The sequence below is a fragment of the Pleurodeles waltl genome, chromosome 3_1 (assembly GCF_031143425.1).
Source record: "Pleurodeles waltl isolate 20211129_DDA chromosome 3_1, aPleWal1.hap1.20221129, whole genome shotgun sequence".
Classification (NCBI taxonomy): Eukaryota; Metazoa; Chordata; class Amphibia; order Caudata; family Salamandridae; genus Pleurodeles; species Pleurodeles waltl.
This window is the reverse complement of record NC_090440.1, coordinates 763116540-763142822: the sequence shown is the minus strand read 5'-3', so window position 1 is coordinate 763142822 and position 26283 is coordinate 763116540. Positions and strand designations below refer to the sequence as shown.

At 42.3% G+C, this 26283-nt stretch overlaps 1 protein-coding gene across 8 annotated transcripts in view; it reads left to right on the top strand.

The window, feature by feature from the left end:
* The window catches only part of FAR1 (fatty acyl-CoA reductase 1), a 416046-nt gene extending 390868 nt beyond the window's left edge, over window positions 1-25178 (top strand). For all 8 annotated transcript variants that reach the window (XM_069223563.1, XM_069223560.1, XM_069223562.1 and 5 more), the window contains 2 exons: window positions 1456-1583; window positions 23734-25178. In XM_069223563.1, the coding sequence (XP_069079664.1) occupies window positions 1456-1583; window positions 23734-23896 (291 nt within the window). In that variant the 3' untranslated portion in view covers window positions 23897-25178. The remainder of the gene's footprint in view (window positions 1-1455; window positions 1584-23733) is intronic.
* The last annotated feature ends 1105 nt before the right edge of the window (window positions 25179-26283 follow it).

Genomic DNA, 26283 nt, shown 5'->3' with positions numbered 1-26283 from the left:
TAAGGTGGGGGTCATGGTGACAGGGTAGGGTTTCGGGCGGGGTCGGGGTAGTTTTCAGGACAGGGTGGGGTAGTTTTTAAGACTGGGGGGTATTTTTTAGGACAGGATAGGTTTTTGATGGTTTGAGGTGGGTGTCGGGGTAGTTTTTACGACCGGATGGGGGAGTTTTTAGGACAGGGTAGGTTTTAAGGTTTAGGGCGGAAGTCGGGTTAGTGTTTAGGACAGGGCAGTGTAGCTTTTAGAGTGGGGGGGGTTAGGCTAGTTTTTAGGTCAGGGTGGGGTAGGATTTAGGTCCTAGGGTGGGGGGGTTCTCGGTAGTTTTTAGGATAGAGCATGTTTTAGGTCTGAGGCGAGGAGGGGTTGTATCACACAACCAAGCATGGCGTTACCACTTATCCCTTTACTAAGCATGCTTTTACAACTAAATTTGTTATAAAGGCATATGTGGTAAAGACGCGCCCATGGTTCCGACCTCGTTGTAAAAGCATGCGTTGTTCTGTAATGCATGGTTCTGTCATACCACCATACTACTGACATCAGGCAACTACTCTTCCTTATGTTATATATTCAACATTTGCGATTTAGCATTTGTGTGTTCTTCTGTTTCTCTTTCTCTCGAGCTGGCACTCTTTTCCTTAGTGGCCCTCTCTCTCCACCCCATCATTTTCTTTCCCCTCCCCATCTACTTTCAGTGTTCCTCCTTTCCTAATACACTAAGCACTCCTGCAGCTTTGTGGCTCTTCCTTGTCTTTTCTCTGCCTGTAGTGATGGTTGGCCATACTTATTATTGTATTTTCTAGGCTTCCAACTTAACTACCGTCCCACCCAGGTGGATGTGATCAATGTGCTCAGGCTTTTTTGCAGTCATTCAAACTAAAAGGAGCCATTGGGTAAAGTGGGCTGACCCATTGCTCTATGCTAACTGCCTTAATGCGCGAAGTAGCATCTAAATGACGATTTAAAAAAAATAATGCATAACGCCCGCTGACTAAATATTGTTATATATGGTTTTTAATTTAGCGCTTTGTTTTCTAAAATGCAGAAAGTATAGGGTTTAGAAATCTAAACCTTGGAATTTTACATTGGCAAAAAATGAAAAGCCTTTCATTGCAATGTTTTGAAAAATGATAAATGTGTGTTTTGATCTGTTTCTGCATACTAAATGTGTCCTTACCTGGAACAAAACCGTGGTTCAACTAACTGTTTTGCAGCAAAAGTAGTTTTAACATTTGCAAGTAAGCATAAGAAAATGATGTTGGAGCTGGGGGAGTGACACTAGTTTAGAACCCTTCAACACTTCACATGAATATATTTTGAAGAATCATTAAATCTTAAACTGTTATTGTCGTGATTTGAGTGAAGTGCCAAAGATGGCTGTTCTTAAAATATATATGGGGATGTTTAACACTTGTCTAGAATGCATTAAACTTATGAGCTTGTTCATTTGTTTCTCAGACATTCAATTTTGATGTGCGACAGCTGCACTGGGCAGAGTATATGGAAAACTACTGTATGGGAACTAAGAAATATGTACTGAATGAGGAGATGTCTGGGCTCCCTGCAGCCAGAAAGCACCTAAATAAGTAAGACTGTTTTGTTTCAACTCTTAGTATTGGTTCAGATCCACAATGTGCATATAACACTAATCTGTGTGCTTTACATTGCACAAATTGCAATGTCCATGTGGATTATATTCCATCAGACTAATCGCGCAACTAACTTCCAGATCTCTCCTTTCCCCTCCCTTACTGTCAATACTGTAACACTCACTGTACAGCGAGAAAAATTAAAGGCTGGTTCATTCAGAAAGACTAGATATGCATTTGTCTTTTAAAGTACTCCAGCAATATCTGAACTTGGAGAAACAAGGTATTACGCTCTTCCTACAAACTCTCCTGTGTTTGATTATTACTTGCAAGCACATGCAGAATATGATGTGCTTTGGTTTTATCCAGGAACTACATCAACGTACGTAGGAATAGAGGTAGCAGAGTGTAACCCTTGCATATTGAAATCCAAAGAGACTTTTAAGTTATAAAATCATTCTAGATTTTGAGCCAGTCAAGTGAATAGGGCAAACCGTACCAATTGACCAGAGTAGTCGATTTAAAAAAATAAATCAACTCCACATATAACTAAAACCTTTATCCTGACCGGTCTTGAGATTGTAGGGAGAGGAGAAATTCTAGCTACCAGGCTAACTCCAAGCTCCCCCTTCCCCACTACCAAACTGTTAATCTGATTTTTAACAAGCATAAAAACCCCAACTGAAAGTAGCAGTACTTTCTATACGAGTTATGATGGCTGTCTTTCATGTGTGAAAGTAGGATGTGGTGTCTAAGATGCCTCCCCCAGCCCTACTTGGAGAGTAGATTAGTACATTATCCTGTGGGCCATCTTTGTATGTGAGTAGCATCCCACTTGCCTCTGGGATTCTGAAGTTAATCTAGTTATGCTGAAGATGAGACTGACTTCTGTGCTTACAAATCATCAGTTTGGATTTTAGGTTGAGAATCAACTGCTTTACCTGTTTTATGTACAAAGACAAGTTTATTAGAGAGTGACACCCGTGCTGGTTTGCTGTACCACTAAGTACAATTGTAGAGGTACCCTAGAGGCTCAGGGCCATATTTCATCTTCTTTATCCCTACATGTACATCATCTAAGTGTCACTAGGAGATATAAATTGTATTTGGGGCTGGAATTGCTATGTCTATTGATTTTCTTTTTACAAAATGTTCACCTTCATTTTGATGTGTGTATATGTGTGTATGTTTATGGCTTCAGTGAGGGTTCGAACGATGCAGAACTATAACTCCGGTAAGTAAAAATGTACTCTGTTCGCTGAGCCAACATGTGATAGTCTCTAGGTAATGTCTGAGGTTTGCAGGTCAGAAATATCTAATAGTTCAAAGGGTTGAAAGCAAAGCCATTTCTAGGTATATTAGAAATAATTGGTCTGTTTGAAAGCTGTGCTTTTAAAAAGCTAACTGAAAATTATTGAGGGGAATCCAGTGCCTGTCTCACTGAAATAAAACGCAAGGGACCACTTTATATCTTGTACACAGAGTGGATTTTTATGGGGAGGATGGGCTCAAAAGGAAAGAGAGGAAATAATAGTATTGTATGTGAAAAATATGAATGAGTAAATTCCCCTTTTGTGAACTTTTCGCCTCACCAGTTATAGGATTGAAATTCTAGCTTCACTTGCCACAAGAAACTTGTGCTTCCTGGTTACCTGATCCTGTGACCTATATTCATCCCTGTGTTCTATTTCTTTGTTTCCTGGCTACCAGATCTCGTGACCCATCTTCATTCCTCTGTTACATTTCTGAACTTTAGAGCCTAGTTCCGAGAAATTTAGAATACCGCAAATTTACCCACTTGTGAGGATAGCTTGCCAGCATCTATGATGCTAACAAAAAAATCTTCAAAGAAGCAGTACACAACCCCCATACGCTACTGGTCCTTGTAGAGGAACTTAAGGTGTCTTGCAACTTCCTTGACTGGCATCTTGGGATTCATCTCTTAGTTGACTGAAACATGGATTCTGATTGATTTCTGCAAACATCTGCCAGCCACTGCGGTGTACATATAAACTACCAGGGACACTTTTCATGAAATTAAGATAATCTGCTTCATTTTAGTCAAGATTCAGCTACTTACTGGGATCCAAATCTGGCCTTAGTATTGTTGACGGGCAGCACCTAAATCTTAGATTTTCAGGTGACCTAGATTTGCTGATTTGGAATACTGACCTTTTGTAACCGATACATCCACCAAAGGAATTTGTAACCTTCAGGCCCGTCCCTCATGTAAATCTTTTTAAAGTTCTGTCGTGCAGTTCCAGTTTTGGTAATAAGACTGTTTAGGATGGCAGCACCACAGATTGTGGGAGACTGAGTCAACCAAGCTCCTGACTAGCTCACAATGGCTCACCCAACCTTATCAGGGGAGAGGTGATTTCTCGTAAACTAAACCTGACACTGACTCCTTAGGGAAGTTGTGGAAACAGATTACACCCCTTTCACTCAGCTACTCAGGTAGAAGCATGCCAAGGCAGGACACAAGATGCAAACTGGATTTCAATGGGTTTATTTAAGCAATTCATACTAGTATAAAAAGTGTGTGCTGCAATAAGGCAGATGAAGCATAACACAGTAATCATTACAACTAAAATAAAGAACACGAATAACCCCACCATGTTGTGTGATTCTACCGATTCTTACCGAATTTCACAACAGTTGTAACTTTTTTAGCTTTGCAAGTTGACCTAGAGAGTACTGCTGCCGTTTTAACACTCCTTTTTTATCTGAGCTTATGGTGGTCTGTCCCAATAGTTTTTTGTATCTCGAAATTGTGTTAGAAGAGTTAGCCTCCACAGAGCCTTCGGGGTCATTGCAATTTAGCAGTGGCAGTATGAATAGCCTTCCCAAAAATCTTCACATTAACTAGGATGTTAGGAAGGCATTTTGGAAGCAAAATAATCAGTCTATACTTGGAACAGAAGACAAGACATATCAGTTACGAGATGGCAGAATATTGAAAACAAGTAGCGCAGTCCTGATTGTCTTGCTGTTCATCCTCAGACCTTCACAAACCACTCAAATATGAGGGCGGGAAAATATTTTTGCAGTGCTACGCCAATCCAGTGTAACCAGATGTTGCATGGTATTTCTTTTGGTATGGAAAGTTGGTGGGACAACCACATAAATACTTAGAGAAAAAATATGAATAGATACAACACATCAGTAGAATCGGGTTCATTAAGCAAAAATGAGCTAACTGCCCTGCCCACATCTGCATGTAATTAATACTGTCCTGAATACTGAGGTGGGGAGAAAGGAAAATGAGTTTTGAAAGGCAAGGTGAAACTGTTGACAGATTGCCGAATATGATGGAAACACTGAACTGACCCAGGTGCTGTGAGAGCAAAAGGATACACCAGCCAGTCCCCCTTATCCCTCTTCCGGGCTTTTATGGTGTAACAGTGAATGCTTTACTTGTGCGGTTGTGGCGATAACATGCAGTCTATGAAGTGCTATCAAATTTCAAGCTTTCTGGACAGTTCTTGCCCTCACTGTGTGGCAGCCAAAAAAGACACATTGTGTGTGTTTTGAGCAACGTGCAGTGCACCACTGCTATGCATGTGCAGTTTGATAGGGTCTATTTCTCTTGCCTCTTACTTTAAATCTGTGAAATAAGATATAGAAACTGTCTGGGATCGCTATTTGGGGTATTTAATGATAAGGTCACCCACACAAGACCAACTGCTACTGCTTACGCTTCCATCTGTCTGAAAAGATTGAGCGTTTGTATGCAACCATGGAATACCCTTTGTTCAAGGTTGAGACAGTGAAGACGAGAACACGCGTCTACAATTCCCTTATTTGTGTTATTCGTGGAGCAGCTGGTCTCTAGGAATCCTTGAGCAACTGTCCGCCACAGTTGAACATACACATTCCCTGTGGAACATGAAACCTTTCTCTCATCGTTCCATACCTCACAGCTAACGCCCAACGCATCTTCCCCTCTTAAATTAAAAAAAAGAAAAAACTGATTCATGATGCACTACATAATTTAAACAAACATGTTGAACTATTACAGAAGTTGTAGTCTGAAATCATACCTCCAGATAATTAAATATTTCTCAGAACTCTACAATATAATCATGAAATTTAAGTGGAATTATACCAACCTTTTGGGCTTAAGCATTACGTTCCGCTGAACCATCCCTCCTATCTTTTTTTGCATTGACCTTCTGATTCTCTGCACGCTTGCACTCCCTAATATTCGGACTGTCTTGTTGCATTACTGACAGTTTCTCCTTATTCCACCATATGCCACTGTGATATTGTACAACTTATTTTTACCCACATGACCTAACCTGGATCCAAAAATTTAGAGCTACCTTTGTGCAAAATGCCTGGTAACCCGGTTGCCCTCTTTAACTAGTTACAGACACTTTTTTTCACTTCACTGTATGTTTTTGGGCTATGAACCTCTTCCTCAGAACATCCATTGTTTTCTGAAACAGAAGTTGTAAATTACCCATTCATAGTATAACCAGTTTAGAGACGGGAACCTGTTCTTGTATCAAAACAAAAGATGACGCACCAGTGTCACCGTTGGGAGTGATATGAACAGCCCACCCTTTTTTTTTCAATTCTATGCATTCAGTTGATTGACAAAAGACAACTGCAAGTTATCTTTAATGAATCTATTGTACTTTTCCAATAAACCAGTTGTTCCTAGCCTGTGGTCTTTGGACCGCTGGGGGTCTGCAGAGCCTTCTCAGGAGGTTTGCGACTGTTACAAAATTAAGTGATATTAAAATGAATAGATTAAAATTAAGTATATACAAATAAAGAAACTGAGAATGTGAAAAGCTTTTTTTATATTTGATTGTAAATTTAACAAAATATTTCACTGTTTTAGCATTTGTTTGGTGTATACTTGATTTTGTATTTTTGTGTATTGTTTTGAATTTCAAATCATAGAAATTACTTAGGCTGCATATTCCCAGCATCCAATATTGACTGAGTCACCCCAAGTCCTCTGGACATTTGGGTCACAAGAAGAACAAGAAGAAGTAGAAAAAATAATTGAGGAAGAACAAACTCAGACAATGCGACGTGGGAGGAGCATCAACGCTTCAGGCCTCCGTCCTTGGAGCCTTGTTCTGTGTCAGCTCTGTGCCTCCCTGAGTTTCTGGGAGCTGCCCTACCCAACTCAGGGCATTTTACGAGGCCATGCACCGCATTTTTGGGCAGACCAACCCTCCTGCGTTGCCTTTGGGCCCAGGAAGGTTGGAGGGGGTCCTCTCAGGTTCCACACCTTCGGCCTCGACTCATGGGGGCACACCAATCTATTATCGAATCTGTGCCAACATCAGTTGTGCCATCGCGACATTCCCTGACGTTAGCAGAGATGTCGATGCTTCAGATGCTGGTCGGGCCCACGATTGACATTGACCCTATTCTCATTCCCCACTCCGCTCTGGAGCCGGACCGACATTGCTCGACTCTGATTCCATAGTCGGCAGGCCTATGTTCCCCAGGTTGGATTTTGACCCTTATACTTATGGGTACAGGTATGGTGAGTGTTGAGGGGTCACTGGGCCCTAAATAATTCCCGTTAGATGATCTAGAAATGGACTGGGCTCAGGAATTGTGTGAAGCCAATGGTCTAAATATCTCTCCTGCTGCTGGCATGTTTTCTCCCCCTACCGTGGCAACGGAGGAGGGAGCTTCTTATTCCATGGTGGTGAGAAGAGCGGCTGAGAGGATTAACCTAACTTAGGTGCTCGGCCCGGCGCATCTACGTCAGAACCCCTTTTGCCCTCTAATGGAGCCTCACTAATGTCCTGCCGGAGACGTAGTGTAAACCCAGCACAGGGGATCCTGTTCACAGGACTATTCCACGCTGCCAAAGGCCTGCACCCAACGACCCTAAATTCCTGACTCAACACCCAAAGCTTGAGAACTTAGTCATCCAGGCTTCTTCCTCTTGTGGCGCATTCCCATCCACACCCTCAGATAGGGAATCAAAAAGACTGGACAACTTGGGAAGAAGTTCTCTTTCACCAGTCTGGCGTTGCGATCCGTGAACACTGCATGCCTTTTGGGCTGCTATTCCCTTACTTCATGGGATATAGTCGCACAAGTGCTGCCCCAAGGTTCTGAGGAGGCCCGGGCCAGTCTCTCCCAAGCCGTTGCTGACTGGAGAGATACAGCCAAGTTCACAATATGTTGTGGGCTGGATATGACTGTCTCACTAGGCAAATCGGTTGCGTTGGCAGTTGCCTTGAGGGGCCATGCTTGGTTGGGGGCATCTGGCTTTTCAGGCGATGTCCAGCAATCGCTTACGGACATGCCCTTCGATGGCGCCAGTCTCTTCAGAGAAGAAGTGGACTTAGAGCTTGGGTGGTTTAAGCAGTCCCGAGCTTCGGCTCTGTCCCTTGGAATTGCAGCTGCTCCTCGCTCCCCTCAGCCCGCTTTTCACCCCTTTTTTGGCTACGGAAGGGGCCAACAAACTCCATTTCACTCTAGCCACTGTGCTGCGTATTCTGCCCAGCCTTTGCGTGGGTGTGGACACGAGATCAACGTAACCATGGATCAGGGATCCAGTGTTCAGCCCAATCCACCACCACCCCCGCTACATTCTCCAAATCTTCCTAGTCTTTTGCTCCATCCCGGACCAGTTGAAGGCAGGATTCCCCATCACCTGCCCCACTTGGAATCCATCTTGACGGACAAGTGGGTTTTGCAAATGTTCCGAAGGGGCTACTGCCTCCCCTTCCAGACTACCCCTCCAACCATGCCATCATCCTACAATTGGATGGTGGAGGTACACTGGGCACTTTGCAGCGAGGAAGTTACTGCTCTCTTGGCCAAGGGGGCCGTAGAGAGGGTTCCTGTGCCAGAAGTAGGTCGTGCTTGTTATTCCCACTACTTTCTGGTCCCCAAAAACGACAAGGGCCTTCTCCTTTCTGAGGAAGAGATTGAGTGGCCAGAGGTCTTGGAAAGGGCGAAGTTGAAAATGCTAACTCTGGCTCAGGTTCTATTTGCCATGGACCCTGAAGACTGGATGGTAGCATTGGACATGCAGGGCGCTTACTTCCACATTCCCGCCATGCCAGTCCACAGGTGTTACTTGTGGTTCATGGTAGGTCACAAGTACTTTCAATTTACTTTACTGTGCTCCCGTTGGCCTTACCAGTGCCCTTCGGTTGTTCATGAAAGGGATGACGGTGGTAGCAGCTCATCTGAGCAGGCTAGGGGTTTCAGCCCTCCCCTACCTCGACGACTGGCTGTTGAAGCCGGGCTCAGCCCAGGCTGTCATTTCCCACCTCCAGACTATAGCGAACCTCCTGCATTTTCTGTAGTTGGCAATAAATGTGCAGAAGTCACACCCGACTCTGATGCTCCCTTTTATCTGAGCTGTTCTGGACATAGTGCAGTTTTGGGCCTATCCTCCTGAGAAGCGAGTCCAGGATATTCAGGCTACTATACCGATGTTTAAAACCTGTGTCCTGGGTTTCGCTGAGACTGACTCTGAGGCTGATGGGCCTCATGGCCTCCTGCATCCTGCTGGTCACAAATGTCAGATGGCACATGTGGGCTCTGCCGTTGGACCTGAAGTTCCAGTGGGCGCAGCTTCAGGGGATTCTCTCCAACATGGCCTAGATCTCAGAGAAAACTGCATAAGATCTTCAGTGGTGGCTTTCAAATCGCAGTTGGGTCTGAGGCAGATCCCTCTCCCTTCCCCAACCAGATCTTACAGTATGTGACAGATGCGTCACTCCTGGGATGGGACAGCCACATGGGGGAGGCAAAGATCAGAGGTGTCTGGTCTCCAGCGGAGTCCGGGCTCCACAAATCTTCTGGGGCTCCGGGCGATCAGGCATGCATTGAAAGCATTACTTCCATCTCTCAAAGGAAAAGTGATGCACGTGTTCAGACAACTCCACCGCATGTGGTACTGCAACAAGCAGGGTGGGATGGGATTGTGGACCCTTTGTCAGGATGTTCTACACCCATGGCTTGAACGTAAGGGCATATCCCTAGTGGTTCAACATCTGGTGGGCTCTTTGAACACCAGAGCAGACAAACTCTACCATCAGTGCATGGTCGATCATAAATGCCATCCCCATCCAGAGGGGGTGCATGGACTCTTCCAGCAGCGGGGAGAGCCTTGGTTAGATGCGTTCTCTGCTGAGGCAAACGGGCAATGTCAGCTGTTTTGCACATTGGAGTTTTCAAGGTGGCACTCACTTGGTGATGTTTTTCATCTCAAGTGGAACTCAGGCTTCCTGTACGCCTTCCCTCCAATACCACTTCTGCCCAAAATTCTCAAGAAGATCAAGAACACCCAAGTAATCCTTTTGGCACCCTGACTGAGCGTGAAGAATATGGTATCCCGAGCTTCTGAGCATGGTCATCAATTCTCCAATGAGACTGCCCCTTAGGAGAATCTTCTGTCACAGCAGCATGGAACGGTTCTCCACTTGAACGTGTCTAGTGTCCGCCTTCTTGCGTTGAGGTTGTGCAGCGGCAGTGGACAGCTTTCGGCCTTCTGCCCAAAGTCTGTAATGTTCTCTTGGCAGCCAGGGGTCCCCCCAAAATGGTGTACACTGGTTGTTGGAACAAATTTGTGACATGGTGTACCAACAAGTTTCTTGATCCCCTTTCTGCACCTCTGTCTGAGGTTCCTTTGTTTGTTCTTTCCCTTGCCCACCAAGGCTCTGTTTTGGGTGCCCTTAAAGGTTATCTGACTGCCATCTCTGCTTTTCTCGGACTACCAGATCAGCCCTCCTTGTTTAAACTTCCCATTGTTTGGAGGTTTCCCCAGGGGCTTTCCCACATGGTTCCATCTACCTCGTTCACAATGCCCAGTGGGACTTAAGCTTGGTACTCACTTACCTTGTGTGCCCCCTTTGGCCCCTTCATAATTGTCTTCTGCTGCTTCTCACTTTAAAGACAGCGTTTCTTATGGCAATCACCTCTGCACGAAGAGTCAGTAACCAGCAAGCTCTAAGAAAGAGCCACCCTTTCTCTCTGTCCATCTTGATGAAGTGGTGCTTTGTACCAGTGCCTCTTTCCTCTCTGAGTTGATTATGCCTTTTATTGTGTTGTGTAGCATTTTTAGTTATAGCTCCATTCACGTTATTTTAGCAAACTAGGCCTGCCGCTGTGCACTATAACCTTGATATATTTTATTCAGCATAGTTTTATTATTTTTACAATAGCCACTTTTGTGATCTTGTTTTATTTCTCTCTGTCTAGCTGTTATTGCCTAGGCCAGCACTATATTCTCCAACAAAACATTCTTGCTCACTTAGTTCTTCTTTCAAGGCCGTAGTTAAACTAGGTTGTGGGTGAACGTGGTTTTGTCTCAGACATTCATAGAAAACACACATCCCCCTATTTGATGATGGAGGTTGTTCAAGCTTGAACTCTAAAAGGAAAACCCCTATTTGGTGTGCTTATCTTCGAACAAATTTACCATTTAATATGGTGAATCCACAACAGGTAGCAATCGCAATCAATATGAGACAACCCCTGACTGCACACTTATTGGCAAATGGCCTAAAGGTCCAGTTACATTTGTGGTGGAAGCACATGCAGCTTAGAGAACAGAACTCTTCTATTCTTTGGTCACATTACCAGCAGTTGATGGGAACACACACATTTAATCACTATACACCTGCAAACGTACCTGGACAGTACAGAGTATATGCATATTTAGAAATACCTTTATTCTATCAAGAACATAATTGGCTTGATGGCTCCCTACCCTTGTTAGGTTAGGTTCTCTAAGTAATGATGGTCCTACCTGGCTTGTATAGGCCACTTATACACCTCACCCTGATGTAGCAAATTCAACGGTATCAGAAGTCCATCGCTTATATATTGACTTGACAGCAGTATACAGACGATTAGTACAGTTTTTAGTGCAAACATTAAATACAAACCCAGTACGTGCTGCTCCAGCACAACCACATGCAGTGAAGCCAGGTATTAATCCTGCGACTGTACATTCGATCATGGGGAAAGTATCCGCCAAACTTGAAGAAATTCCGTTCTGGTTAGCTCAAAAAATAAATGCACTGGAAGCAGTATTTCCCCATATGGGACCTCAGGATAAACATAGTATAATAACAATGTGCTTGCCATTTGGGATGGTTCCCACAATAGATAACTGCAATACATGGGGCACATTATTTGCTGTGCTTTATACTACCGCATACGGTACACCGACACTTGCCAACTTATCCGAAGTGTTGAAACAGATTCAAGATGAATACCGGGCTACCCCAGCCCTGGATTTGGGGATGCAATTTTATGGGCAACTTTCCTACAGTAGCCTCAATTATTTTAAGTAACCTTAAAGGGAAAGCGGTCGCATTAGCTGTGCACACGCGGCTTCGGTATGTTCCTCAACAGGATCAAGAACGCGAGCTGCCAAAGATTATTGCGTAGACCTTCTCTAGCATTGGTCGAGGTAGTCTGGGGGCCAGACCAATCAAACCACAACTACAGGGTCAATCTAATAAAGATTTTTCCAATCAAGCTCCTGAGGGTGATAAACGCTGGGATAAAAAACAACAAACTCCTAAAAAAAGAAAGGGTAGAATCTCCACGCATGGAGACCCCACAGAATAGATATAATCTCAGAAATAGTGATAATATAAAATCAACCGGCAGATATCAATATACTGATACATGCCAATCTTGTTCCTTTCCAGAGGTTTCTGTTAAAAAGGAAGAGTAACATCCCCAACAAAAACAAAACCCCAATTTAAAAAGAAAAAAGTGGCAGCAGTTGCAGTTCGACATGCCACTCAAGAAGAGGGTCCTCTTGAAGAACAGGAAGTGGGCACTAGTGCTGCAATAGTTAGCTGTAATCTTCATAAGCATCTGGAGGTGAAAGCAACTGATGACTTTATACAAGTAGAAACTGCAGACATGCGCTTCTCCACGCCCAATAGGGTGCACAAAGTAAAGTTACAGTTGGCAGGAGACATTGAACGCACAATAGACGCAATCTTTTGGGACCGTGTGGTAAATATATATGATATTTGTTCGGCTGAACAAGATTGGCCACCCAAATTTGTTCGTACATGCTCATATGGGGAAGATGTTGTAAAACATTCTTTCTCGCCCCTTGTTCCGGAGGAACTCTTAGAATCCTACGCCATCGATTGGGCATTGGCGCAGGCACCCGTGTTATATCGCAACCATGTAGGATGGGACAAGGATTCCCCATACCAAGTAATTCCTATTAAAAACCAACGCCAAACCACAGTATCTAATAAAACGTGATGCTAAAGCACCAACGAGGGATATCCTCACACAACTGGAGTACCAGGGCGTAATTGAACCCCGTGCCTCCCAATGAATAATCCTTTATTCCCAGTAACTAAACCGGACCATTCATACAGAATGTCTTAGACTACAGACACTTAAACAGTCATACATGCACATATGCTATACAAAACTCACATAGCACAATGAACAATTCAGTGCGCAATAAATACAAAACACTGGACATTTCCTGTGGGTTTTTTTTTTTTCTGCCAAAATATTGAGCCTCAGGGTAGAGACTTAACAAGTTTCAGCACACTAGGGTCCCAGAAAAAAATTCTGTTTACCCCAGGGGTACAAGAACAGTCCAGGACTGTTTGTGGCTCGTGTGACTTCAATATTGCACAACATTGCTCCTGAAGCATTGTCCTATGTAGATGATATCTATCTGCAGATGATGAATTGCTACATTTAAGACTGGTAGCCTGCATTGTTGTGGGATTTGCTGAATTTGGCTACAAATTCAATTTAAAAAAAAAAAATCATAGCCTTCCTCAGCATCCCGTTTCTGGGATTTGAGCTATCGAGTGAAGGAAAGAGCCTAGTGCCACAATTCTTGGAAAAATGCGCACAATTACAACCTCCAAATACCATTTTAAAAAAAACTCCAATCTCTATTGGGATTCCTAAATTTTGGCAGAACTTACATTCCTGATTATGCAACATGCATAAAACCTTTATTTGACTTAATACGTCCAGACTTTGCAAGTCAATTTTGGACAGTCGAACACATGCGCATTCTCAGAGACCTGCAAACAGACCTGTTCACAGCACAACATTTACACACAAGGGACAACAAAACACATCTGGTCATCAGAGTAATTGCTGGTGCCATTGGTTTCACCTATGTAACTTTCAGTGAGGGTGAGACCGTCCCGATTGCATACAAATCACATTTGTACTCAGCAGCAGAACAACGCTTTGCTCCCACTGAAAAAATTCTCACTGCTGTACAGATGGCTGTCATTAAAGAAAGACCTCTAGCCCAGGGCAAACGCATTATTGTTCTCTCTTGGATTCCAGCCCTTGAGGCCGTAACCAAAGCCAGCGTTCCAAACACTAAAGCATTACATCCACGTAGGATACAATGGGCCCGTTGGATACAGTGGGCCACGTCTTTGACAGCCTCTGATTTAGACTAAATTTTTAACCCAAAATTACAAACTCAAGAATTTTTGCAATATGAACTAGAATACCTGGTTCCTGCAAAAACACTGCCTATCGATCAGTATCAGTCATGTACACGGATGGCTCAGAACAACCTGCAATTGGCACAAAACACCAATACTCCGCTGCTTGTGCAGTCGTAAGTGGCTACATCGAGGATAATAAATTTTGTCCCCAACATACATACACGCAAACCCTAGGGGATTGCACGGCACAGCTAACAGAGCTAAAGGCTCTGGTGATGACACTGGAACATAAGGATCCTGTACAGTTAACACTGATTGTTTGCGATTTGTACTATTGTGTCCAGTCAGGCAATGAATACCTGCATTACTGGTGCCAGAATGGGTTCAGAGATTCTAAAGACAACACCATTAAACACAGACTTCTGTGGGTGAAAGTAGTGGATCTGAAAAAAAAAGCTATCAAATGTCCATGTTGTACATACACTTGGACACCAGCGCGTTGGAATACACATTGCTGACTTTGTGGCTTCATCAGCCAGTGTATTCCCAGCAGTCGCCACTGTTGCTGCAGTAACGCGCTCAGGTGCAAAACTGGACGAAGACACATGGGCTGCCGTGAAAGCTACGGCTGATAGTACGACCTATCCAAAATCATTTCCTGCTAAATATTCCTACCGAATGGGAGGCTGCCTAAACACTGAGGTTAAGATACCAGGTGTAGGGGTTCGAGATATTCCCAACAAAGATATAAGCCCAGAGTTGATCAAAGCAGTGCATGAAGGGGTAGCATTTGCCCATGCTGGTGTGGCAGCTACAATATCATTATTACAAGCCCGTTATTGGTGGCCAGGCCTATACAAAGAGGTCAAGCAGTATGTCCTTTGTTGTGACATCTGCCAACAAATTAAAGTTTCCACTGCTAAGCGCCCACCGCAGACACCCCTCCTAATTTCCAACAAGCCTTTACAATGTGTGTACTTGGACCATTGTGGTTCCCTAACACCAGACAGTGCATACAAATACATCCCAGTCGCTGTTAACTCCTGCTCCAGATTTCTATGGGTGTGGCCACAACGCTCTACTGACGCTGGACCGTTATTAAAGATTTTCGAGTCTTTATCGGTACTTAAGCAGTTGCAGCTTTCCACTTGGACAAGGGCCCTGCTTTCTCCTCAAGGGCATTCAAGGAATGGCATGGCTTCGTTGGGTCCAACTCCAGGACTCATCTCCCTGTCATCCCAAGGGAAATAGTGTCGTGGAGCGATTAAACCGTGAATTAAAGTAATCATTAACAGCCAGATTCTTAGGTATGGGTCGTAGTTGGCTTAACCACCTGTATGGAGTCCAGAGAGCACTTAAAAATCTGCCTAGAAGGTCCCTGGGGGATCGTACTTCATATGTGTGCCTGTTTGTAACTCAAATGTATGTTTCAGATCTTGATGGTCCTGGCGTGGAGGCAGCAGAAACACCCTTTGACATAAATGAACGTGTCAATGTTTTACAGGAATTGCAACAGTTCCGTTACAACGCTTCTGCCAGTGCTGCCTCACAGGAATTAAGGATGTACCTGTAATGCCTACAGGCTGGATTCCTAAAGTTGGGGATCTAGTATGTGAAAAGTTTGCTGCGAAAAAGGAGTTTGGCCCTTCCTATCGTGCACCAATCCCAGTCTTGGGAATACACAGTACCAGGACTTCCATTCTACCACCGTTGGCAGGTGCCAAGGAAAACTGTTTTGCATCTATCGACAATGTCAACCTGCACCATGTGGCCGATCCTGCACAGCCGACCAAAAGGAACAGCCGGTAGTTCCCGAATCACTCTCACTACTGGTCAAGAAGTTCCTCTACAAGTTGTAATCAGCAACACCAATACCTATCTGAGCTTGGGGAGGGTGGAAAATGATCTTGCATTGGTTCCACTTACATCGAACAATACAGCAATTACCGATCGATTTGACCCAACTTCAACACCACCGGATGGCATCATCTATTCTGAGCCACTGTGGGAAACACCCACTCCACCGACAAACACGCCTCCAGCTTTTGCATGAACTGCTTCTGGATACTTCGCCGACATCAACGGCACTGTTTCAGACTCCTTCTCCTCTTCGACACCTGAACTGTCAAACATGTAAGCTGATAAATTGGCTTAAAGTAACTTACTTTATTTTTCCATGGGACTATCTGTGGCTTTCCTTGACTGTACTGGCTTTCCTGCTTTGGATTGGGTTTGTTATAACATTCTTTTGGTTAATTCATGGTCATTTCCTTCCTGAAAAATCAACAATTAAACTTGTGGATGAGGTCCTAAAACCACATTTTTCTTCACACAAGGTTCGCAGAGACTTGTCTTTTGTGAACATTTCGGACCTATCACTTACAGATGGGATGTTTGGGATAAAGTAACATTTAATAGATATGGCCCCACAGAGGTGCTTCAAATACCATATGTTTAAACTTTCAATGAACGATATAATACCCGGAGTTGTTTCTGATGAATGAGATGTGAAAACAGTTGATTCTATGATGACTGAATTCGCAGTATTACACTGTTTGAAAACGAAGATGTTTATCAATCTAAAGAGAATTATGGTGATATGTTTTGCTATAAATATTATGGGCACCATTTAATCCACAAAGCAAGTACCCCAAAGACTGTGTTTAACTATACACATTGGGAACATTGTCCGACTCAACCGCAAGGGTGTTCTAAAACATAGTCTGAAAAGTTTACATATTTTTCTGGGCACGATGTTAAAAATGCTGAGTCATATTTTAAATTGCCACCGACAGAAAATGTACGCATATTATTGACGAATATGAAATTTATTTATTCGGATTCCTTCGTTTCCCGGCTGATTATGGAAGGCTATGAATATTGGCTGAAGTCTATGGATTTAAAGTGTGTGGGGAACTAGACATTGGCAAATACGGGGGAAGGAAGCTTTATTTAGAGCATGCCTGATACCTGTTCAAATGATTTTCTTAAATGAAACCATGCAGCAAACAAGTTGTTTAGGCTTAGCAGTGATTAAGGAATTGAACACGCCCAGTATTCCTGCCCCTGAAAAATTTAGTAAATGGCAAAAATATATCCATGCAACTGAAGATCAGCTCGATGAATGGAGTCCAGAATGACACGTTTAATGGTTAACTGTCACGTCCAGGCGGTGGTTATTGTGGCCAGTAGATACCAATGGGTGTTCTAAATGTTTTATTAACTCCACGGGGTTTTAGAACTAGTAGGCTGTACCCTCGCTATATATCATCCGAACATGCAGGTATAGTAACAACATACAGTGTAGGGAAGCTATGCCAGCAGTGGTTGAAGGGTTCTTCACTAGATGTGGTTAGAGAACACCTCAGTCTCCTGTCTAATAACACCGACTTACAGGACATCCTGTTAGGCCCCAGAAAACAATGCAGAAAGTGCTTCTTATATGAAGTATATAATGACATTTGGAAGCTTTCCCAACAAGAAGCTGCTGCCTGGTTAAGGCAAATAGACCAGGAACATTTACAGAAGGCATTAGCTGTTGTAGATAATGGGATTAACACCCTGTCTGACAGTATATACACCTTAAATATCATCATCTTTTCTGCTATAGACATCATACAAACATATGTCTTCTTCCTTACACCCTGGGCAGAGTCAACTAAGGTCCATTATGCAGTTGGGTTGGACACTTCAAACACTGAAGACGGGTCGGTTCCCCGGCAAGGGAAATATTTTCTACATTTAATTTAACGCAACAACAACTACTAATGGCTAAGAAAGAAGCGTCTTATGTCATGCTAAATATTGAAAAATTAGAAAAGTTGCCTTTTACTGTGGCTGAAATACCATCTGCGGACTGGTTAATACACTGGGTCATTAATCTGCCTATTTCCACACTTCAATTCACCTGTTTAAAACACATTTGGGTAGGCACATATGAAAGGCTGTGAGATAGTTACATCCATGAGGTGTGGGAGCTGCCCTTCTCGTACAAATGTCTTAGTGGAATGAAAGAAGTCTTTCTTAGCGGTAGTGAATGCAAGACTTTTGTCAGCCATTCGATGGTTTGTAAACAGCTGTCCTTGCATGGGGCATGTAACTCGTCTGCAACAAACTTGGCTTGTTATCTGAAGGGAGTTCCAGTCCCCTTGATTAGACCTACGTTCCAGGTGCTTTCAAACTGCAGCTATGTTCTCCTCAATGGTGAAGACTGTTATGGGATGCAAGCCAGAATAGTTTGTTGTTTCGATCTCTAAGATTGTTACATGCTGCCGGAACGTACTTTTTCCTCCCACAAGATTAAAAGAGGTAGCTGACATTTGGCCCCATATTGCTACTTCTAATGTGAAGTTTGACAAGTTGAGCAGACTCAAGGCTTTACTGTTTCAAAAACATGTGGCTCTCACATCAGCACGCACTTCAGGTGGTAAGGTTGTCAGCAGAGATACAGTCCCTTTTAAGTACTAACTTTCCGAGACACTGGTGAACTTGTGGGGCGAATATTTAATACGTCCAGTACTACTGGCATCGCACATTTCTTTAAGGCTGTTGGTTCTGGTTTCGTTCATACCTTTTCCTCCATATTCGGTTTAATACCATCAGCCATCCACTCAATATTCTCCAGTATTTTGGGGGGATTTCTGATAACTTTGGCTATAATAGTTGGCATTTTGCTGTTGCTGCTTTTTAAGCGCAATGGCTGTCCTGCTGTTTCAACAAGGAGAACTGAACTCGCTCCCACCAGCGCAGCTGTGTCGTGAACACATGATGCAGTACTTTGTAGCAACACTCCTCCAGGAATTGGAATGTTACTGGTCTCTGTCATTTAGACCGGTTTTGCAATGTGTGCAGCCCTTGTTTTGGTGCCTTTGGTGCTCTTTCGAAAATGCGCTGGAAGTTTCTTTCTACGCAGCGCTTGCTTTCTTTGGACGCTGATCTGTTGATGTTCTCGCTGAGGGTTCATTACTGGACATGCACATTGAGGGTGATTTTGCAACGGGAAGCTGCTTACGATTTGCCCTTCCTGGAGGAGGTGGCTCTTGACTCATTATTGGGCACACCACAGAACGCTGCTGCCTTGGCTGAGGCCCAGGCTATAGAACACGTCTGCTCCTTGGTCTTCTCGGCATTGCCTTCCCAACTTTAACACCTGCCGAAGTGGAAGATTTCCTGTCCTCCATTGTTCCGGGTTCAATTGGCAATTTTAAAAATGACACGGACTCTTGAAATTCGGTCCCTTTTTTTGCACCACAAGTTAACATTTTAAATTGTCCTTTTATATATGCTCATGTGTCCTTTTAGCTCATTATTGAAATTTTTTACGTAGATATCTTAGTTGAGTATTAGTAGCTTTTATGGATCTTCAGGCTTTGAACCACCTTCAACCGACAAGGGGAGGGTGTTTGTTTTATTTTTACCTTTAGCCACTTTTGCAGTCTTGTTTTATTTCTCTCTATCTAGCTGTTTTTACCTAGGCCAGCACTATGTTCTCAAACAAGACATTCTTGCTCACGCTGTGCTTCTTTCAAGGCTGCAGTTAAGATAGGTTACCGGTGAACATGGTACACGTTTTGTCTGACATTCATAGAAAAACACACATCCTTACGTAGGGACATTTTCTTATAACATCAACAGTTTTATTATAAAAACACTTCTGTGTCCCTTAAACGTTAGAGGGAGATTCAAGCCAGAGAACCACAACTATATGCTGATTGCTGGACGCTTCGCTACAGCTGCTGATGTAGACTTCAGGCCTTTGCCCAGGTATGGGGGGTGATGTCTTCCCAGGGGAACCTGAAAGGCTGAATTAGAGCTTAACACGCTGTGCTGTATCATAGCTTATGTAGGGATTAGTCTATTGACTCGAGTGACAACATGGTATTGTTATTTCTATGCTTTACCCTCCTTGTCACAATTTTAATCTTATCATGCTGTATCGTCTGGGTTATCGCAGCACATGCTCTGCTATCTAAGATGCAGTCGCTTCATTAAAACCTTAATGAAACATCTACTGCCTCTGTTTGTCATTGAGTATTTGAGACTAATGTAACTGAGAGAAACGGATAAGACCTGAGTGCCCACCATTTCCCTGCGAAATCAATAATGTAATGCGCTCAGCTGGCCAGTCATCCCTGCCCTTGGGTAGAGATGAGGCACTGCTAGTTAGCCGGAGCAAAACCCGGATTAGGGCAACAGGTGTCACCTGTAGTGGGTAAGACTCAGTCTCCCACAGCGCAGGCGATTCTGCCACTCAAATATCCAGTAGTCTCATCAGAATAATGAACCTACGTGACAAATGTAAGCCATTCTATCACCTTGCCTACTTTTTACGCACCTTCACTTCCCTCTTATGAAGACGAGACTCCACTGTCTGGATCTAAAAAGAGTATGCCAAAGACCTCTGGGCGGATGGTCAACTCTTTGTTGGTTATGTGGGTACAAAGAAAGGATAGGCAGTGCAGAAAAGGAGCATCTCTCAATGGTTCTAAATCAAAATGTGCTATGCTTTGGCAGAGAAGCAACCCCCTGAGGGTTTTCTTGCTCACTCCACCACAGCAACTGCAGTAACCACTGCGTTAGCATGTGGAGTTCCAGTCCTGGACATCTGCCAGGCAGCAATCTGGACGTCCCTGCACACGTTCATGAAACATTACTGCCTGGACTGTCAGGTCAGCAGGGATGACTTCTTTGGCCTTTTGGTCCTACAGGACTTCCTAGTATGATCTTGGAGACCCTCCTCCGGGTATCATATTGCTTGGGTACCTATTGTAAGGTACGGAATCTGCAACTAGAAGTCTGTATCACAATAACGAGTTTCTTACCTTCGATAGATAACAAATTATCTGGTAGAGACATATTCTATTTGCAGATTCCTTACCGACCCGCCCATCCTCCCCCCCCCCCCCCCCCCCCCCAAACTGATTTCTAGGGACAGGGACTCCCTTTCAAGTCCCTGAAAGTTATTTCATTTTCATAGCCTTCATACCCTTGTGTCCTTCATGTGGTCACTTAATTACTCCACTGCCAACTCCTTGGGCATTACCAAGAGATCCGCACACCTAAGTTACTTACTTGACCAAATGGTTTCAATTCTTAATGTAGTTATAAATTAGGCCAGTTCTCTTAAAAGAAACAGTCTCACTTAATATCTTGTCTTCGATAATGTCTTTGTCCTATTCATTCTTAGAGCAGGTGCAGCTAACGCCTTTCTGGAGCACTCAATTACAAATTGTCTTCACCATTACTGATGATAGGAGAAACAATGCTAGGTAATAGTGATAAACAATCTGCTGAGTAATTCCTTGCACCAGGGATGTGTTCCATTTTATACACAGCCTTGCAACCCATACTGCCTTTTTGCTCTCTTGGATGTTGCCTTTCCTACATGAACAAAGTATCCCACATAACCTGTATTTCTTGTTTAGTAGCCGAAAGTGCAAGACAGTCTGACCCGAAATAACTCCAAACAATTTGCCCTTAATACATTGTCATCTTTTTTTCTTTTTGTGTTCTTTGAATTTCTTAGATATGCATGTTTTCTGTAGGTTTTTCTAACACACACTCAAAATATTCCATACATTTCTAAAAATCTTCAAAACATCACTTTTTCATTTGTTGGATGTTTACCGTGCTCATAACCATATTTTTATTTTTTGCATAAAAAAATAGTACAAATGCACCATATTATAACCTTGTCTCCCCCATCTATCAATCCACTCTTTGCTGTCACAACACATCCTTTAACATACGACATTCACACCCATCCTAGCCACATCCTGCATACACCAAAAATTACAACTGCAAATGATCTTCAGATTCAGTCGCTGTTGTGTCGCAGATTAAGATCTGTCCTAAAACAGTTGACGCACGTTTCAATGGGTGAAAAAGAACCTGTAAATCCAGTCTTTAGCACCAATTATAATTAATATTTTTACTTTGGGTGACCAGTGAAAGATTTATTCAAATCTTGAAGACGTTTATAGTTTATTAACTAGACATTTGGCCTTTTCCCCCTCTGCTGTCCATGTAGTATTGTCATCCCAGGGGTAAAAATGCCATTTCTCTTAGGCAACAGCTGGGGTGGAGTTTATCCTTGTAATTTATAGAGGACTTGGGATGCTTCTACATATATCAGGTGAGAAAAATCTGTCGTGCCATGGGCAATGCAGTAGCAACTGTCCCGAATGGAATTGGATGCTGTTGCCTTTCCTACACCTTTGGTTGAGAACAAATCAGTAAGCAGTTTGTGATTAACCCTGATGGTGAACTCCCTGCGTATGAATAGCACCTAAAGCAAGGGACTCCCCACCAACAAGCTAATGCTTCACATTGTTACCGAACATGTGGATTGTGAACCCTCTAATCTTCTGGAAGTAGGGACTACAACTTAATCCTTACCATTTTTGTTATGTTGGAAGAGAAAAGCCACAAGGCCACATTGACTGCCATCAGGTACAACAATGAAACGGTGACGACTATCAAATGATTTGAAGGGAATTGCTTCTGTCATTTCTCTCTTGACATTGGAAAACTACTCACATTCTTCGCCCTGTGCAAAAGTAATGTTTTTCTTCAATAGTGGATACATTTCATGTGTTTTTTCAGCACATTTAGGATTTAATTCAGCATAAAACTCAACCATTCCAAAAATGACCTTAGCTAATCATCCACAAGAGAAGAAGAAAAGTTTAGAATGGCCTTAACAAAATGTTCTTTGCGGTCCATCCCATTGTCAGGTAAGCAAAATCCCAAGTTCTCAACACTAGAAACAAAGAATTTACATTTTTGTTACTTTAACTTCATGCCTTTGTTTCTTTGCTTGGTCAATACCTTGGATAATGTCTTGCCATGGTCATTCTTCTCCTTAGTGTAAACTAACACCTTGAAAGCACACAGCCCCTGTAATATCTTTGACAACTTTTCTATCAGCTGTTAAAAATGACTGTTTCAGATTCCAGACTGAATTGCATGCATTTGAATCTGTGTGCATCTTCTGAGGTTATAAATGAGGTGAGGGGTTGTGGGTGCAAAACTATTTGATTGTAGGCAAAGGCTATACTAATGTAAAGAATGTTTGCCTCACTTTGAGTGGTCATCATCTCTGTGATTATAGGAAGTGGATGTTGATCCACCAATAGGTTGTTACATATACAATAAGCATGGTTCATGGTGCTCTTAATAAGAAGGGATGATGTGTAAACCAGGGTTTGCTTCAGGTGAAGATACTGGCTTTCGGCGAGTCAGTATTATGGCTCCTTCATTAACTAATACAGACACACAGCCACTCACTCTTTTCATTGGTTTGTGCATCAGTAATCGTGTCTATGTCGAGTAGAAGCATTGCTCCGTTTGGTGGTTGGATGAGAATAGTTATCCTTTAATGGTCACCATATAGTCACTATACTTTAAATAATCCAAAACGATCTACCTCGTTAAGTGTTCAGAGGTACGATCGAAGTGCATTTCTCCTAGACTACAATGTGGTCAGATAGTTGGGAAATATCGAGTATTAGATGAAAAAGTAGATTCCCTACTGCTGAGACATTTATTGTACAGTTTCAGAGATCAGTTATAGTATTTATAATAACCATGTGTCAAATAAAATTGACTCCTGTTGAGATGGATCTTCTTGAGGACGAAGCTTAGCTAAACATATGCCTCCAATTGTTTGTTGCTATTATTTTAATTGTGTACTAGCAATTTACTGAGCTGGATTTTTTTTTTCTTCATAGGTTAAGAAATATACGGTATGGCTTCAACACAGTACTGGTGATTTTTATCTGGCGTATTTTTATTGCAAGATCACAAATGGCAAGAAACATCTGGTATTTTGTGGTTAGTTTGTGTTTCAAGTTTCTTTCTTACTTCAGAGCATCCAGCACTATGCGATACTGACGAAAATAATTCCAGCGTTAGACATCTATGCATATGGCTGCCTGCCTGCACAAATCCGTTCGATGTTCTCAACCATTTCATTTTACAGATACATGAAACCATCTCCGTTCAAGTGTGGAAAACATTTACTATGTATGTTCTTTTTCAGTTTGTGTATTCATATTAATGTTATGCCTAAACAAGTCAGCGTTGGTTTGGAAACTGATGTATGACAAACTGGACTTTTTTTTTGTATATTGGAGGGCGAAAGGGGTTAGTTTACCATACGGACTCCAAAACTTGTGTGTGCCGGACCTAGTGTGAGGGCATGATGGCCTGATGTGTTTGTGCTTCTCCCTAACCACACGGTGATACTTCATGGGAGGTTAACAATGGCAAAAATATTTCTTCAAAAAGTCTAAACTAAATTTCCGCGTTATTGCTTGTCAAACGGACTAATACAGCTTTGATGACTGTGACAAGTGTATTTCTGGTGATTCATCCTCCACTATAAGTTACGCAGGTTATTTGTGTAGCCCTGCAACACAGGCTTGGAAAATGAAATGATGAAGCTGCCAATCATCCTTAAATGTTAATCCTTTCATTTAGCACACTTTTATATTAAAAAAAGTCACAAATCGCACTACAAAATATCACTGGCTGTTTTGATTTCTAAATACTCATGATACAGATATATTTGTAATTTTCTATTGGAATATTTACATAAAAATATCCTACAAAAGCCATAAATTGTGGCACGAGGTAATCTTATCAGAAAAATACTTTACACATATCGACTGAAATTTGGAGGGTGTTTGTGCTATACTTTTTTGAAATGTTATAATTATACTGCACTCTTTTTGAAATGAGCACATTTGTTTCCTTGAGGAAAAAGCATGTGCAAAACGCTGTTGTGAAATAGTTACAATAGAGAATATAACGAAGGAACTATTTCCCAGCAATTATCAGCAAAGAGTTGACTGCATTTTTAGAAGATTTTCCGCATGTCAGCTTTACTCCAGCTAAGGACATTTAATTTATAAAATAAATACTTATTGCAAGAAAAAGTAGAAATTGTAGTTTCCCGTTTATGAATGACTTGCCCTTAAAAACTATTTGCACAGAATGCAGCCTTTCTATACTTTTATTTTTCATTTGAGCCCCTTTCCACGGCATGTCTATTAGAATGATCGTCAGAATATACCTTTTCCTAGCATCAGCATATACAGTGTATATTAACTATGCTTAACTACATCGTTGTTGATCTACCTGTACAAATGTTAAATAAAACATGTGACACTTGTTTCTTATCTGGTTTTAATTCTGTGTTTACAGAGTTTAACGTTTCTTCTGAGGAAAAAAAGGCAACTTGCCAGGGGAACACCTGCCTCAAAGCAGATGTTCATCTAATATTGAAACTTTTTTAAATGCTTCCTTGAGAAGCTACTGTTATCTGAATACTATGGTTATTTTCAAATAATGTATACTCTGTACAATTATACTAACATTACTGGTCTAAGACCCTATCACAAATGTGTGCGAGAAATTTAATACTTGCTGAAATATATATATTTTTTTTTTTTTTTTTTTTTTTTAGTTTTTTTTAAAAATAAATAAGCTGTCATATAACACCAAGCCAATGTCTTCTGTATTTTTGTGTGTCTTTTCTTCATGATTGAGTATACATTCGGAGCTTCATGCGTAGTTTTTACCTTTGTCTGTTTCTGTTTGCCATCTGAAGTAATATCTCATTTAAAAAATTGGTTTCTAAAGCCGAAAAGTGTCGCCGAATGAGCAAATTCATGAGTGTAACCTGAGGATTAACCTATCCGTTGATTTGGAATATTGTCTGTAGCCACACAAAAACCCTATGATTTAAGGTGGCACAAGCAGGATATATTTGGACAGATTAACAAACGGCATTGTGTAGTAAATAAAAAAAAAATACATATTCATTATCGTTTAATAGCTGAAAATGCCTCAGTTCAAACTGCATCAGTTACACAAAGCAGGACAACAAGATGAGTCAAAAAATCGCCAAGAGCCTCAATCTCCTACTGGGACGACCCGCATCCCCAGAATGTCTGATGTACAATCTGAGAGAACGTGTCTCATTATCCAGTATTGGCTATAAACCTCAGACATCTTGGAACGCTTTCTGTGATGTTATTACTCCCCCTTCTGAGAGATTATGATGAGTATTATTTCCATAATCAACCTGCAGTGACCCATAGGGATGAAGCCCAGAGGAACAAATACCCCATTCGGCCCTACGGAGCTACCCCCACAGTAGTAGAGGGTAAGATGTCTGCTTCTTTTCCTGTTATTCTTGACCCTCCCTTTCCCTCCCCCACCTCTCTTTCCTACTGATAGCCCACAACAGCATGGATTGGGCAGCACATGGGGAG